Below are 17,034 nucleotides of genomic sequence, written 5' to 3'. Positions count from 1 at the left end.
AACACATAGTGTGAAGAAGCAAAGACATAGACAGGAGGATCAATTGAAAAAAAAAAAAAAAAAAAGAAAAAACCCCCCAACAACTAAGTGTCACGATCATCTGAATTTCAGCAGAACAACAGAATATATTTTGAGCCACCAGAGAAAATGAATACTTTAGCATGCAACTGAATCCCTCATCCCTTAGTGAAAAAGGTACACTGTACTCACCATCCATGAAAGCTTGAACAGCCTTGTCTACATTGTTATCAAACTGCTGCAACACCAGAACTATCTCATTATTGCTTTTGTTTGGAACAACTGATCGGATTGCATTGATCTGGAAGGAAAATAAAGGAAGACAGTAACATACAGGTTTATCACACTCCTTTAGACAACAAGGTACCTCTGTGCCAATGCATGTTTATATAAATGCTTGTTATACGTGACATGCTTACAAGTATACAGCAATGTATCTGTATGAAGTAATACCCATCCTCTCCTTACCTGGCCCATGCAAATAATGAAAACAATTTCTTCAAGAGACCATAGCATAGAACTGGTAGCCAGTAAGCCTGGAACCAAATCCTACCCTCAGTCACAGCAGGAGAACTAGTTTAACAAAACTGACAGAATTTGGCCTTATGCTTCTTTCCTAAATGTTCTATTTGCTGCCGTGTGATTTGACAAGACACATCACCTCTACAACCTTATGGAGTACACAACTACTTCAACAAGGCTGTTGCACGGCCTTGCTACATCCAAGTTATGATCAGTGGCTTTTTGACATCTGGAAAACAGTCATATGCATGAAAATAGTCACAGGCTGAAAGAAAACAGTATCATTTTTAAAAGCTCTAGTGGCTGCTCAGCATACTTTCAGTTTGCTGTTCCATATATATGTGACCAGGAAGCTTGTGTAACAAAATCCCAAACAAAGGACCTAGGAAGCCAAATGCTTCCTTCAGGAAACTTGGCTGATGAAGTGTTACACCCACAGATGATTCTGGCATGCCATGCTTCAGTTTCACAGCATTTGCTATTGCTGTATTGTCTTCAGTATCCATTATACCAAATAGTAATACAACCCGCTATGTTTTAAATAAAACATTCCTACTGGAATCATGTTGATGATTTACTTTCTCATGCCCACATAATACAGCTGAAAGTAAATAGTTACATGAAACTTAATTACTGTATTGTTTTAATGCTAGACAAGCTTTACTAGGTAGTACCAAAAAAAACCCAACCTTAGTTAAACATAATTAGCAAAACTAAAGCCTATGGTAGTACATTGAAAAAAACAAAAGAATCAGTGCCAAAACCAGTCTAGTTGTTCCAAATCAGCTTTTTGAGCTTCTGTGTCAAGCTATCCAGCATGTATTTACTATTAGAAACTTGTTATTGTGATGCAAATGTTTATCTGGCACCCCTCTTTACCATCTTTCTGTAGGAATACATCCTTGACTAGGGTGTACTTTATTTACTGCATTACAATGTTGCCATGCTAATTTCCAATTGTGAAGCACTGGTGGTCTTTTTATTGTACTGTGAAATATAATGGTGAAAAAGTAATATGTGAAGATAGATCTGTTCAAGGGAACTAGGCTGGCTTACATGGTGAGAGCATTCACACTATCTTGTCTTAGCTGTCCACTTAGATGCTGAAGAACAATCTTTCTAGATTCCCTTTAGGGAGTCTCCATCATTGGAGACACTAGAAGGTGATTCAGAACACTTAAGTGCTCAGATTTATGACCAAAAATCTTATTTTGCTGTAGTATGTTCACCCCAGTCCTCAACCGCTGTATTTCCCTGTCCCATATACTAACATAAGCCACGATTCGTTTCAGGTTCTGTTAACAGACAGTAACAGAGAGCTCTGATTCACTATGCCTGCTGGACTTAGTTTCAGCACCACAAAAGGTTGATACTTGCTTCAGCTAAATCCACACAGGATCAAACTCTCCAGAGGATACTTTCTAGATGAGCTCATCCCTTCCACTGTGTAAAGAAGCCACTTTCTGACTGCAGTAGACAACTTTAGTACATCTACTTAGTACGATTTACTCTGCTCCTGTCCATCATCCTGTCACACATCTCTTTGCAGCTTCACATTTGCCCGCAACACATTTCAATTAGCAAGTCTAGCCTTGGACAACTCAGGCCACAACTATAATTTAGAGGGCAGTGGAGTCTACCTCCCAAGGACACTTTCCAAAGGCCTATCTAATAATTTTTCTAATGCTGCCACCCTATGACTGAGCAAGGCTTCCCCGCAAGCTAGGTCCTAACCCAACAGCTAGCTACTTCGGAGTCTCTAGTAAACACTTTATGTAACTTTATGTTTGAAGTTCAGACAGGCTAGGTTGTCAACTGGACCACTTGACCCAGAGAATGTTGTTGCCAAAAACTATCCAGAAAATCTCTGTCTGCTCAAGCTTATCTCTTCAGCTGATGTGTATGCATGGGGAGGGAAGCTGCAAGTATAGCTTTCTATGCACTGCAGGCATTCAAGTGAAAACCAACAGGATGTGCGGAGAAAGCCCTGGAAAAAGGAGTTTTATTCATCTTCTGATTGTGGGCATAGGCATGCTATTTACTGATAAAGCTCCAACAAGTATTCACTGAGCTTGCTCCATAACAATAAAAGTTGGCAAAGACGCTAGGGTAGAGCAGACCACAAGCTGCAGTCCATTTTATGTTCAAGCTGGTAGCTGCCAAACATTTCCACCATGTGGATTACATCTTCATATTCTCACAAAAACCTCCCCTCTTCTTTCACAATCATGTGGATCATCTCTCTGTCTACTCAAAATTGCATAATGTCCTTGTGGCAACTGCTTACAGGAAAAATAGTAAAAGGAAATATCTAGTGTATTCTAACCATCTTTAAATATAAGCATGGGAATTTCATAAGGCTTCTAGGTCCTTCTTTCCTGTGAAAGGTCTGGAAGCCTCAAGAAGCATCTGGAAACAACAAAGTGAGGCCAATGCCACAGGATGGATCAGGCAACTCGCCAAACACTGCCATTTGGAAACTTCTTAAAAGACATTAAGAAGAACATCTGTGGGGTGGAGAACACTGACACACAAGAACTCGACCAGGCAGACTATGTTTTAGACTACAGAATCTACTGAAGACTCTCTGTTTGCATTGTATGGTCTTTGTTAAGAAATTTTTGATTAATAGAAAAACCAGAATTAAAAGCTAAACTGTGCTTCATCCAACTAGTACTATGATTAAATACAAAAATGTTACGGAAACATTCTAGTTGTGGAGATAACCCAAAAAAAGCAAGATGATGATGATCTTAGGAAGAATACTCGCCAATACGGAGAAAAGAAATTAAGCATACGACCAACACTGCAGACAGTCCTGTTTTAGTTGGACTGTGTAAAAATTCGATTTAGGGAACATTGATGTACTGCAGAGCTCAACAGTTCTAGTGTCAAAACCCAATAATATCCTTTGTTTTACTGTTGAACAAAATACACAGTTTAGAAGTTTCATGAAAAAATTCCTCAGTAAAAGAGCATCAGATTGCAAAGTAAAGCATCCAGGACTTAGGAAATTCCAAATCAGAAGTTGCTTACACTGTTAATCTGCTTCCCTTGTGTATGTATGCTATGATACCCAGGATACCTACAAGTTGTTAGTGTTTTTGCTTTCCAGATTTTTGTATTGACTTATGTGGGATAGGATAGATGAAAACTAAAATTTGCAATGAGTAGGATATGTCAATATTAAGATAAAAATACATATGCTGCTCTGTTCAGAAACAACAAAAGCAGATATAAATGCAGAATTCCAACAGAGGAGAAATCCCAAAAGTTTTTTTTTCTGAAATAAAATATTTTTTCTTAAAAATTTTTAGGAACAAAATGGAATAATGTTACCATACTTTTTCTGGAATTTCAAAGCCAGACAGATCTGTGCGCCAGACATCAGGTCTCCAACACACACACAGTTTGACTGATGTTTTCATCCAGAATACACTGGAACTATTGTACACAGGCAATGAAAAAGTCAGCGATTTCCAGACATGCAGATATTATTGACAAATGGCTACAAGTCTCAAATTGTGACCTGACAGTGTATCTGGGGGGCAGGCCATATGACAGCCTTAGCCTAGAAATGCAATTTTCAAGATCCCCCATATTCCACCTCTTAATCCTTTCACACTCGTTTCAAAAATATGTGCATATTTCTATGGTTGAAGCTCAGGTCTGTCCCCCACATGCAAAATGTGTCCCACATATTTCTGAAAAGGGACATAGTGATACAAAAGAAAAAGCAAAAGGGAGAGGTAGACAACCCTCCTGACAGGGTAAGCCTATCACAAATGCACTTCTACAGCTGAAGGTCATAAAAGATATGTCTCAGACTGTGATAATGGAGGCAAAGCAAAGCTCCAGGAATGCTTGACAAATACAAGATGACAAGTGGGAGATATATTAAAGGGCTGGATGTGAGTTGGATCTAGGCAGCCTATGTATGCTGACTCCTCTCTGGGTCACCTGCTAGTTCAGGTGACAAACCAGCCCTCTTGCTAGTACAGTTATACACCTCAACCGCTTACAAGTCTCCATCTGCTTGAGAGAAGTCAGTCACTTCCCAATCCAGAAAACCATATAAAGCTCATTTTTAGTAAAGGTGTGATAAGGTGATTCCAGGGCAGGAGATAATTCCCAAATTTATCTCTCTAAACTTGTAAGCAACAGATTATGGAACTAGAATAATCCAATATTGTACGACTTCTCATCAACAAATTCCTTTTTAAAAATATTTAACGTCATAAAAGATGTAAAAAGTATAAGAGCCAAAGAACCTCCTAACATGCAGTGATACTGCATTAATACCTAACAGTCTGCAAGAACAAACTCACAGCAGTCCTTTATTAGATTTATTTCCGTGTATGTGGGAGAAAACAGTTTTTTCCTACTCACTGAAACTTGATCATAGGAAGAACAACATTACCAGACAGACTACAGGGAAGTCAACTGTTTTAATGATTTTGTGAATCATCCTGTCTTTATCCAGTGTAGATTCCCAGTGAACTTCTATCATCATCTGGATGCTAGACAAGCATTCCAGGACATGAAGAGAATTCAGTAACATACCTTCTGAACCACAGATAATTGTGCTGTTAATGTCAGCATTAGTTGAGAAGCTGTCACTGACAGTAGTTAAATTCCTGGGCTTTCCCTCCTGTAGCTAGCCTCACCAGAAAGCACATTTCTTTGTTTACTACCAAGATGACTTCTTCTGAATTTTGGCTTACAAAAGCTACTTTAAAACAATCACAGATATAAAATATCAAGCTGTGACCTTGAAAACAACTGTGTACGGTCAAGAACATGGAAGGCAGAACCCACATCCACCTCCTTTTAAACCCACAATCTACAGACCTACCTTGCAAGCATGTATTTAATTCCTGCAGGCCTAGCTACTCTTCTGGATAAAGCTAAGGTTAGTTCAAAATTTAGAAGACTTTTAATCACTTTTCCAAGCTGAAGTCTTAAGCACACACTTGGCTTAAAGCTGCTGCAATTTGAGCCAGGTTGTGTATCATCAGGACCAGAATTCCACAGTCATGAGGTCGTTTTTATCAGTCTCTTACACAAATTGCTGAGGACTGCCCAGAAATCATATCAAATTTGAAAAAGTTTCCAAGTCCCCTCAGATAAGCTGTTTGTACCCCAAAATAAAATCCCCGAGGTCTGAAAAGATATACCTGACTATTTTTCTGAGGATTACTGTTAAACTACAGGCAATCTCACTTGAGGCAAATTTTTGGCTTGCCTAAAAAAAAAAATAAAAAAAAAAAAATTAAATTCAGTAACAGGTTACTTCTGAAGAGCATGGCACACAGGAGAAGAGGACACTGAAATTCTAACCTCTCATGGTATCTTACTCGAAGTCCCCATGAGCACCCATCTCATGAGACTTTCCTGATAAGTCAAGCTCAAAAAGAAATACAGCCTGCCTGAAAGTTGTGACAGCAGATTACCTACTCCACACCCACAACCAAGCTGAGATTGCTATGTATTCCTCTGAGACCTTTAGGTTCTCTGTCAAGTTTCAAATGGTTCCCAAGCAACTGTAACAACATGGAATCAGTCACTGCCTGTTTGCTGCTCTACTCCATCTGCTCCCCCTTGGCATCATCTCAAAGAGGATGTTTCTGGTGAATAAGTAACATATCCGGGGTTCAGAGAATTTGTTTATATGTTTCTGACATAGTGACAAATTAAATTTCTTTGCTGAAAGCTCACGGCTGTTCTGAAACCCCTGAACACAGCTGCTCTAATTCCCTTGAAGTAAGTTACTATCATGGCCACTTCTGCAGTTAGAAATATTCTCACTTACGCCTGGTTAGGAACACTAACGCAGATCCACTTTGCTTTGTACTAAACATTAAGATCAATGGATTTTCTCTAAGTAAGGAGCTAAATTCATTTAGAAGTGTGGTTATCAACAAATACGCAGACTTTTCCTACTTTATTTTTACTGCATGTCAGTAGCAAATCTTTATGTACACATATACACCATATATACCCACTGCAACTGAGAACAGGTAGCAGTGTAGGCCACATTCAACTAGATGATGCCTCCAATTAGGGTTGACCCGAATCCTGCAAGAGAAGCAGGGAAAGAGGGCTGTTTGCAGAACTCTGCTGGTTTCTATCATGTAGGAATTTAGCGTTAGCAGATGTCCTGGCTACATTAAGCAGGAAAATGCATTTTAAAAACCACTTCATGGCACAATTTTTTAAGGTTTTGAAAACTCCTGAGCAAACATATTTCATAAGTACAATTTGACTTTGCTGCATTAAGAGCCTATTTCTTATATTGGAGACACTTTTCCAGAAGCTTTACTAACGGAGTTCATCACAAACTGAACAAGTGTTGTTAATATCCCTTTTGAGCAAAAGAACAGCTTTGATCAGCTCTGCACCTTTCTTTCCACTACATGACCTGTTTATCACACTGATACCTTCAGATCACTTATCCCCGATAAGCACAAAACAAATTCTACTTGCTACAGTAAACTACTTCAGGCGATCATTGTGGATTTATTACGTTGCCTGTGTCCCCCAAATTTGTTAACTAATTTAATGGAAAAACCAGACATTTCAGGAGTTCTGGAAGAACACATTGAAAAGTTTGGCTCAGTAAGAACTGTTCTGCTTGAGTAATGACAGCACTATTTAGAGACCTGAATCTATAATATCCTTAACCCAAGTTAAATGGCTCATCAAGCAACACAAGTGCATTTTGATCAACTTTGCTGGTCTTTGGGCTAAGTCTATCTACTTCAACACATGGGTATGAACAGCTGCAAAGGTCAACTTTAAGGAGACCTAGTGAAATCATAGATTACAAACTATCTGCTTTTGTAATGTGTGATTTTAAATTAACATACTACTTCCATTCCTTCCACTACAAATCCTACTCTTTCCTTGCATGCTATGGCTTATGAAAATGAGAGTTACGGTGTAAGGTAAACAAACCTGTGACACCTCCTGACACATCTGAATAAAATTTCCTTCCTGCAGTTTATGGAACAAACCTGCCCATCTGCTCCTACTGCTCTGACACTTGAAATGACAAATGAAAAAGCAAGCCTTTCAGGAGAACTTCAGCAAAGCTTCACTCTTAACAGAATCCCAAGAGGAGGATTTTCATCTGAACGAATATGTTGCTAACTCCAGCTGACACCAGAGCTCACTTGTTCAAACATGTTTAGACACACAATAAAAAAGAAAATAAAAAAGATAGGCCCGACAACAAGTCCTGAAGTTTGAACAATTCCTGATATTTCTTTGGATCAAAACCAAAAATCACATGCCAGAGCTGAATGGCTGTCCTGGGGAGTGCCCGATATTCACTCTTCTCTTGTTAAACTAAGAGGGTCTAATTGTTGCAGGAGACACTACATTGCTTGTATTCCTCACCCCAGTTGCTTCTTCTTTGGAGGCCTTGTCATTCAGAATCTCAGCACCTCTTCTGGTGATGCATTAGGTTAATGCTTGAATACTTCCATTAATTTTATGGAATTATTTTGGATTTAAGCCAATGAGTTTGGCCCATTTTATTCCTTAATCCAGTGAACTTGTGTGCATATGAGCTGAACTATGTGTAACTCTCAGTCTCTGAAAATCCTGATACTGTAAAACAAGTCCTTAGTTATGCTGTATTTTCAGACACAGAGATGAGTAAAATCAGAGGCAAAAGGGAGAGTGGCATATTGAAGGAAGACTATAGCAAGGGTCAGGGCAAAGGGAGTTATTCTGAGAGAGATCCTGATGGTAAACTTCTCCTTGTACTAGCTATGCAGGCATGTAACAAACCTTGTGGCTGCTGAAATGCAGAACTTGTGTTATTCCAGAAAATCTGTGGGTTATATGCATGAAAATATGGTAATCAGAATAGCCCTGGCTCCCCACAAGCGTATCACAGCTGCAGGAGCCTCTGCCAACTATGGAAACTTCCATTAGCCTTCCTGACATCACAGGCCAACATTTATATAAATCTCTCGGGGCAGGGGGGGATATAAAATAGAATGTTTAACCTATTGACTTTATGAACTATCTCAGCTGAAATGCCAAGAATGAATTATACAAGTATCAGTACTACAGTAGCATTCTCTTACGACTCAAATTAGGGGTAGGGTCTTACAGAGCCTGTGTATGAGCATAATGCCCCAAATGTCTGCCTCAGCCTCACATCACCTTTAAAATAGTGGCAGAGGTCTTACTTCCTTGAATAACTAGAAGCTGATTATGGAGAGAACATGGGGAAAGGTCACCATTTAAAACAAAACAACAAATATTATGCTAAAACTTCATGGGCTCTGTACTACATTTTTGTCACAGAGAAACAATGTTCAATTTAAGGAGAAACTTGTGTTCTGCTTTTACGGAAACTTACAAGAATGAATATTTGTGTGCAAATGTACAGCTCCTTTGACTTCATTCAAGTCCTAGCAGGATCAAAGTCTTAAATATATTATGATCTGCAAGCACTAAGGTAGAAGAAAGGGAGAATTGGGAAGGAACTGCATTCCATTCTGTTCTTTCTAACAAGGCCTGCTTATATATGTGTTGATGGCAATAGATTTGTGGAGCTCAGCAGAAGTAATTAAATTTATAAATCTTGGCTCTGTTTCCCAGAAATACTCCCCCCAAAAACATGGATAAGAGCAAACATTAAACTCACTGCTTCAATGTTGTATAGCATGACCATGTCTTGCTCTCAGTTTTCTAAGTGAGAAAGCTATTTGATTTTGACTCTTTTACCAGGACACTGTAAATATGTCTGCTTTTCAAATGTGCAAATGAAATCCTTATATTTTAGCAGTCTATGTACAAATATAATTAAAGTCAACTCAGCAGGACATATCTGTTCAACCCTTTCCTTATATTTCTAGTGCATTACTCAGAGGGTTCTAAAGCTATGGTTGCTTGACTCTGTTGTGGACAGAAAAAGCCACCACACTGTAAACCAAATATGAGACGTCAAATGGAGGTTCTGTGCCACCACAGTCTCATTTTAAAACAAGACAGGCTTGTCCAGGTGAAATGGCAAACCAAGCATGCTAGATTCTCATGTGATGTATGTAGAGTTCATGAGATTTATGCTGTTCAGTCACTAAGCCTTTATTTAGTAGGTTATTGGTCTGTATTTTCCAGAATAAAACCCAACAATTTTGCAATAAAATGTTAATTGCTGTTAAACTAAGTTTTCACTCTGGCATAGGGATTTAGTGGCACTAAATACTGATGGAAGATACAGGAATAAAGAGAAGAACTATTTATAACAGTGTATTAATCCAATTATTTTCCTGCCTTAAACTGTATATGCTCATAAACATTTGATTTTAGATACTCCCAGCAGATATCAGACTTGGAATAGCAGGCATCTAGTGTGAATAAAAGTCCTGTTGCAGTTCTTCACTCTTAAACTAGCAAAAGACAAACACATGACTTGTAAAACTGACTAAACTAATAAAAAAATTCAAGCTACACAGTAAATAGGCAGAACTTCAATTAGTTTACTGAGTTGCATTTTGAGAGTTACTGTAATTTACCTTCCAGCACTCTGGCACTAGTGGATAAGATTTGATGACATTACTTTCTATTGCAAAATCCATCACACTACTCAATATTTAAACCCTATGCTGTTATTAAGGACTAAGGAAGATAGTCATCACTGAAAGCAGATTCATGTTGACATGCAAATCCTCAAGCACAATGACTGATTCAGGAGTTAACAACAAATATGAGGAAAACCTACTCAAAAAGCAGGCACCCGGGCAGTGCAACAGGTAAGGCATTGTTTCCCATCAGAGGATATAAAGCAAAAAAGTTTTACATCCTTTTGAAAGCAAAGAAAGTGAGTAAGTAGCGGAAGATGGATGCAACAGTCTGGACAGGAATTCATTCCCACCTGAACTATTAGCATAAATCATAGAATGGTTTGGGTTGGAAGGGACCTTAAAGGTCATCTAGTTCCAAACCCCCTGCCACGGGCAGGGACACCTTCCACTAGAGCAGGTTGCTCAAAGCCCCATCCAGCCTGGCCTTGAACACTTCCAGGGAGGGGGCATCCACAACTTCTCTGGGCAACCTGTGCCAGTGCCTCACCACCCTCACAGTAAAGAGCTTCTTCCTAATATCTAATCTAAATCTACCCTCTTTCAGTTTAAAGCCATTACCCCTTGTCCTATCACTACACGCCCTTGTAAAAAGTCCCTCGCCATCTTTCCCGTAGGCCCCCTTTAGGTACTACAAGGCTGCTGTAAGGTCTCCCCAGTGCCTTCTCTTCTCCAGGCTAAACACCACCAACTCTCTCAGCCTGTACTCATAGGGGAGGTGCTCCAGCCCCCTGATCATCTTTGTGGCCCTCCTCTGAACTCACTCCCACAGGTCCATGTCCTTATTATCTTGGGGGCCCCAGAGCTGAACACAGTACTCCAGGTGGGGTCTCATGAGAGCAGAGTAGAGGGGGAGAATCACCTCCCTCAACATGCTGGTCACACTTCTTTTGATGCTGCCCAGGATACGGTTGGCTTTCTGGGCTGCAAGTGCACATTGCTGGGTCATGCTGAGCTTCTTGTCAACTAACACTCCCAAGTCCTTCTCTGCAGGGCTGCTCTCAACCCACTCATCGCCCAGCCTCTATTTGTGCTTGAGATTGCCCCGACTGATGTGCAGGACCTTGCATTTGGCCTTGATGAACTTAATGATGTTTGCATGGGCCCACCTCTCAAGCCTGTCAAGGTCCCTCTGGATGGCATCCCTTCCCTCCAGCGTGTCAACCACACCACACAGCTTGGTGTCATCGGCAAACTTGCTGAGAGTGCGCTCAATCCCACTGTCCATGTCACTGACAAAGATGTTAAACAGCGCTGGTCGCAATACCAATCCCTGAGGAACACCACTCATCACTGCTCTCCACTTGGACATTGAGCCGTTAACTGCAACTCTTGAGCGTGGCCATCCAGCCAATTCCTTATCCACTGAGTGGTCCATCCATAAAATCCACGTCTCTCCAATTTAGTGACAAGGATGTCGTGCAGGACAGCGTCAAATGCTTTGCACAAGTCCAGGTAGATCACTTGCTGTTTCCTCAGCTGCTTCAGTCATGTATTGGTGGGCAGGTAACAGTTTGTACTGCTCTTTCAGTAAAACATCATTAGCAAACTGAAACCAGAGGAAACCTAGTTTCATGCTCAGTAGTTGTCATGGTTCATCAAGCCTTTATAAACCAAATGCGATGTTTAAGCCATTAACTACTAGTCATGATCAGTTCTGAGAAATACATTACCTGACTGAAAAGTTCATCATTTGTGAACTCAGATGCAAAACAGCAAGTTAACTAAAAATCTGACTATTGACCTCTAGTTCAAGGCTATTTCTTTTCTCTGTCATGTTGTGGTGTGTTATATTACATCTTAATTCTCTATCACTTCTTGGGACTTCTCTGGATTTGAAAGCCACATTTACAGTATCTTGCACACATTCCTCAGGTCAAATTATTTTTTTCCTTGTTATCAGTCTACCTAATTGCAAAACTGAAATTTGGCAAATCTTTTTCTGCTGAATAATTTTTTCTGTCAGCTCAGGAAAAGAGTTAATCCAAGGAATCATACACAGACTTTTATTCTTTTCCTTTCCATTGACAGGCTTAGAGAGAAAAGAATATTTCACATGCCTGCTGCCCTGCAGGATGTGTAATGTGTCACAGGCAGGTCTTATGATACAGCGGAAGATGACTACATTTCTCAGTTTCACATTGCCCTCACTGTTCTGTATTTCCTTGATATTTAATCAGGCTTTATCCTTTCTCCTTGTGCATCTTTCATGAAGTGAATAGGCCTCATCAACTTTTCACCAATAGCTGGACAAACTTGGGCTCACTGACAGAATTGGATTCTGGCGTTTTATCACACTGCCTTATTAGAGTGCCACATCGGGCTTAATAAAGCTGTAAATCAAGGAACCCATTAGCCTTCTCTGAACTTCCTAAATGCAAAGCTCCATCTCTCTTCCCAAACATAAAATAGAACAAAACCTGATTTTATAAAAGATGATGATTCAGGTGAATTCTCAAAAGCTTGGCTTCTTTTAAAATATGACCCTATCTGTTATACTGCTACAGTCTTCCCACTTCCCTCTCTCCCCTTTTTTCCTGTTCTTTGACAGATGTCCTGGTTTCCTATTTATGTTGGTGGGGACTATCTATGGGTTAGATTGTCTTTTCACAATGTGCCTGCTGGGAGTCATAAAAAAAATCTCCTGACCTACCTCATATTTGTACACTAATTAGCTTTAGGTCCTTTACTGCTCCTGAAAGGGTGGTGAGACTCTAGCACTAGCCCAGGATATGGAGAGTACATATACAAGCACATAGAATGCAGTTAAAAGCAGAGCTAGTTACAAAGGGGGAAAAAAAAAATCTACTCTTTTCAGGCCCTGTAATTTTAGGAATTGCCTTTAAGTAGTACAGGTATGACATTTTTGGTCAGACAAATTATTTTCTAAAGGGTGTGTTTCTTCAAAGGTTTTATTTTGTACAGCAGAAATCATCACAAAGTGCTACTCTCCACAGCATCTGTGTGCACAGAAATCACAAAGGAATAAGAGAAGTCTGTCTGACAAAACATTTGTCTCTTTGCAGAAAGCAAAAATGTTTCTCATCAACCAAGATTAATATACTAATCCTATCAATAACCGCCTGTGTACTTAACTTTATGCACAGAGTCAATGCATATTAAAGTTAAGTATGTGAATGGTGTTTGAAGGAGCAGGGATTAAATACGTATGCAAATACCATTTTGGTTTGCACTGTACTGTTACTTGAACTTACCTTTTCCTTGATATTTACAGGAGAATGGATTTCTGCCATCTCTCTTCAAGTGAGAATATTGTCTGTGAAAGGAGGAAAATACCCAAGGAGATTAATTTGAAGGTTTTAATCCCAACCTGTCAAAGCTATATCTATAAAGAATAATTGCATGTTCTTACCTATAAGTATTAGAGAAACAAGAGAACACTTAACGTCCTGCACAGCAGTACTCAATCTTGGCAAAAAGCAAAGCTTTTTCAAATCTCATACTTTCCCCAGATCAGTTCTGCAAACATATTTAAAAAATGCCTCATAGTTATGAGTCTGGATAGAAGGGGTATTGTGCTTCTCCCAGCCATGTCTTTTGGACCCTGTTCATTATTACTTGATACCTTCCAGGCTTTAAAGAGGAGGAATACCTTAGATGAACTTAACAGCTTCTGTTTTCTCATTCACCAGCAACCTCAATGTTTGCCAGAAAATTTGTCTGAAGATTCCATCTTAAAAGGTGGCTAAATATTCCAGGAGGTTAGGCTGACAAGTGCTGCATGGCTGGTTTTGGGTTGGGCTTTTTTGTTTGTTTGTTTTGTTTTCCTAAAACTAATTCAGAGGATTTAGCCACACAGCTCCTATTGAAACTAACAGGGTCTGTGTAGTTAAATCTCCAGGTCTGCTCTGGAAACTTGGGCACATGAATGGAATTTGCATGTGATTAAGAAACCCTGCAATATGCTTTCTATTTCCAGTTATGTGGCTGGGTGAGTGAGACACACTGTACCACATGATGAAGGGTTAACACAGGGAAGGGAGTGCCAGTTGCCTAATCCTGCTTCCATCAAAACCAAATGCCTTAGACTTCAGTAAGGAACAGGCTTGAATCTTCAAATTTTAAAATTGTCACACACAAAGACTTACAGCAAAGACTAAGTCAAATGGAATAAAAGCTTGGTTTGGTCACCAAATTTAACTCTACTGTACACTGATAAAAAGGTATAGATGTACATAAATGAGAATGAAACCTTAGTTATTTCCAAGTTTTTAAGTTGAAACACTCCCTCCTTTTCCCCATTTGAGCCCTTTGCTATGTGGACTGATATAAGAATTCCCATAATTCTTCTAAATCTCTTTTAATGCACTTAAACAATCCTCCTTTAGCTCCTGCTTTGAAACATAGCACTTCAGTGGAGTTCAAACTCCAGAAACTAAGTGCTTCTATTACAGTATCCACTAATAGCATTTAAACCTTATTAATTTTTGCATGCATCTGTTTTCTAATTAAAGAGATGAGATTCAAGAAAGTACATTTTCAAAAATAATGTGAATTTGTTTGTGGTAAATGGGGAAGAGATGATAGGAAGAAGAAAAAGGAATGAATTTTTGAGTTTTGGTCTGATGAAGAGTAGACACTGAATTATGGAAACCCTAAAAAAATAAGGTGCCAGAAGAAAAAAGTAACCCTTGCCACTGCCAGTTATTAAAAAAAAAAATGCTTCAAATGAGTAAGGTTCCTCCTCCCATCTCTATTTTACTATACCATGAACAGATACTCTCTATTAAAACTCATATAACTTATATCTGTTTTCAGTCAGTGGCTTCACTGCTTTGCCAAGACGCCGAGCTGCAGTCTCACTATGTCCGATAAGACTTCTTCCTGGCAACTGGGCCACACTGTCACTCTGCCTTACTGTCTGGTGGTATCTCACATCAGAAGGTTCCTGTCCTTGCCCCTCCTTAAATCAAGGATGAAAGAGCTCAAATCAGTTTATTTGTCAAATGCACCCAATGGCTAAAAGCAGAGTTACAAAATGTCTGGACAGAGCATGCAGGAAAATCACACAGAATATGAGCTTGGGTCAATTCCATTTCCAATATTTAGTGTGTTCCAACAACTAAAGGAAAGTGTTAAGAAATTATCATAGTCTATAGTCCCTATATAACATTTTTTAATGCACTTCTTGTCTTTTGCTGTGAGCTATTTCTCATGCCAAATGGGCACAGAACGTGAGACACAGGTCATCAAATTTCCCATGCAGACTGGAAAACTTACTCTAAAACTACTCTGTAAGTCGTCTTCTCTCTTACTGCTTTTCAGAAAAGCATGCCTTCTACCTAGTGACGTCAAAACCATGCTGGACTGATATTATTCTCTGCTTAATAGATAATTGTATGTTAAGGAATAGTTAAGGAATTTGACTAGTTTGCCCTTATATCTACTATCTAGTAGCTTATGTAATGTTACAGACAACTGATGGAAGCCTGCCCTCTTACATACCAATTTAAATACACTTAATCTGATCCAACACCTTATGACAACATTAACAAAACCAGGAAAAAAACCTGTTCTTGAGGAACCAACACACAGCACAGAAACAAGTACAATAAGGATTATAGCTAACAAACCCTTCTGGCCTTAAAAGTCTACTAATCTATAAAAACTAATAAATAACAGGAAAAGATCTTTGTCACCTGAAATCTTCAGGTTCTGCTTTTTCAGCATATATTTTACTAATTTTGCACCTTGTACTGCATCTTGTATGAAGCGAATTAATCCCAATAATCATACTTTGTGAAAGCCTCACACCTCCCAATTTATGTTGCTTCAAAGATACTGGCTAAATAATTCTTCAAATTTAAATTCAGTTTGTTGATTAAACCCTACTACAGCACTTAGCCAAATTTACTCTTTGTAGCAATGCTCTCAGTTTAAAACCAGACATAAAAACTTCATACAACACCTTGCCAGATTTGACTTGTCTCTTCTTTGCTGTACACTCCAGGTATTACTATGATTATAGTCTTCTACTGATGAATGTGGTGCTGATTCAGCTAGCTTCCAACTGCAAGCTGTTTCAAAATGACTTGGCAAGCTACACAAAACATACCCTCGTTTTCTCTCTTTCTTCCTCTTTCTTTTTTTTTTTTTTCTTTTAAGATGAATAACTAAGAGGATACCAACTTTTACAAATTGACTCATTCCTCTACACTTCAGACTCTTCATTAATATGCATATTACAGCTGTCAAAATGAAGATGCTAAAACTGAGTTGGAGCTATTTTTCATTCACCTTCTCCAAGGACAGATAATTGGAATAACCTGCATAAAACACTTGCTCATTTATATAACTCAGTCCTGTACTGCTTGTTACATAAAATACAAATGATACATTAACAGGAAAATGTCAATGTAGCACTAATTTTAAAAAATATCCTTTATGGCTATACTTAATAGCTAATCAATTTAATTTTCTCATTGTAGCCCAAACTGATTTATTGAATTAACTGGTATTTTTCCTCTGATTATATTTTAATCTTTGTATTGAACAATTACTTCATTTCTAATCCTGTGACAAAAGATTATAGCACATGTATAATTTAATGAACAAAATAGTCCCACTGAAGTTTAGATTCAAGCTTGGAACTAAAGCTTCTAAATTGGAGCTGCTACATTCTCATCCTGAACTCTTCAGAGAAGCTTCTTTCTGCCTGAGCTGTGGAACATCAGAATACAGCCCTCAACCGAGCCCTAAAGCCCCCTAAAGCCAGGGGAGGAACAGTGCTTTCTTTGCATGTCACTAACAGCATGCACACACACAAAAATGTTTGGAGGAAGATTTTTTACAGAAGGTTTTCTGCAGTGGCTAAGATTAACACAAGCAATAAATTTATAATGCACAAAACACACTATATACAAGAGGATCT

The 17,034-nt window shown here is 38.9% G+C and overlaps 1 protein-coding gene across 7 annotated transcripts in view; it reads right to left on the bottom strand.

Moving 5' to 3' along the window:
- Positions 1 to 17,034, bottom strand: part of SPATS2L (spermatogenesis associated serine rich 2 like) — a 143,290-nt gene that overhangs the window by 32,341 nt on the left and 93,915 nt on the right. For all 7 annotated transcript variants that reach the window (XM_049808486.1, XM_049808495.1, XM_049808504.1 and 4 more), the window contains 2 exons: positions 13,358 to 13,419; positions 211 to 319 (listed from right to left, as the gene is read on the bottom strand). In XM_049808486.1, the coding sequence (XP_049664443.1) occupies positions 211 to 319; positions 13,358 to 13,396 (148 nt within the window). In that variant the 5' untranslated portion in view covers positions 13,397 to 13,419. The remainder of the gene's footprint in view (positions 1 to 210; positions 320 to 13,357; positions 13,420 to 17,034) is intronic.

This window comes from Accipiter gentilis, chromosome 1, assembly GCF_929443795.1.
Source record: "Accipiter gentilis chromosome 1, bAccGen1.1, whole genome shotgun sequence".
Taxonomy (NCBI): domain Eukaryota; kingdom Metazoa; phylum Chordata; class Aves; order Accipitriformes; family Accipitridae; genus Astur; species Astur gentilis.
Note: the sequence above shows the minus strand (reverse complement) of the source record. Positions and strands in the feature narration are given on the sequence as shown.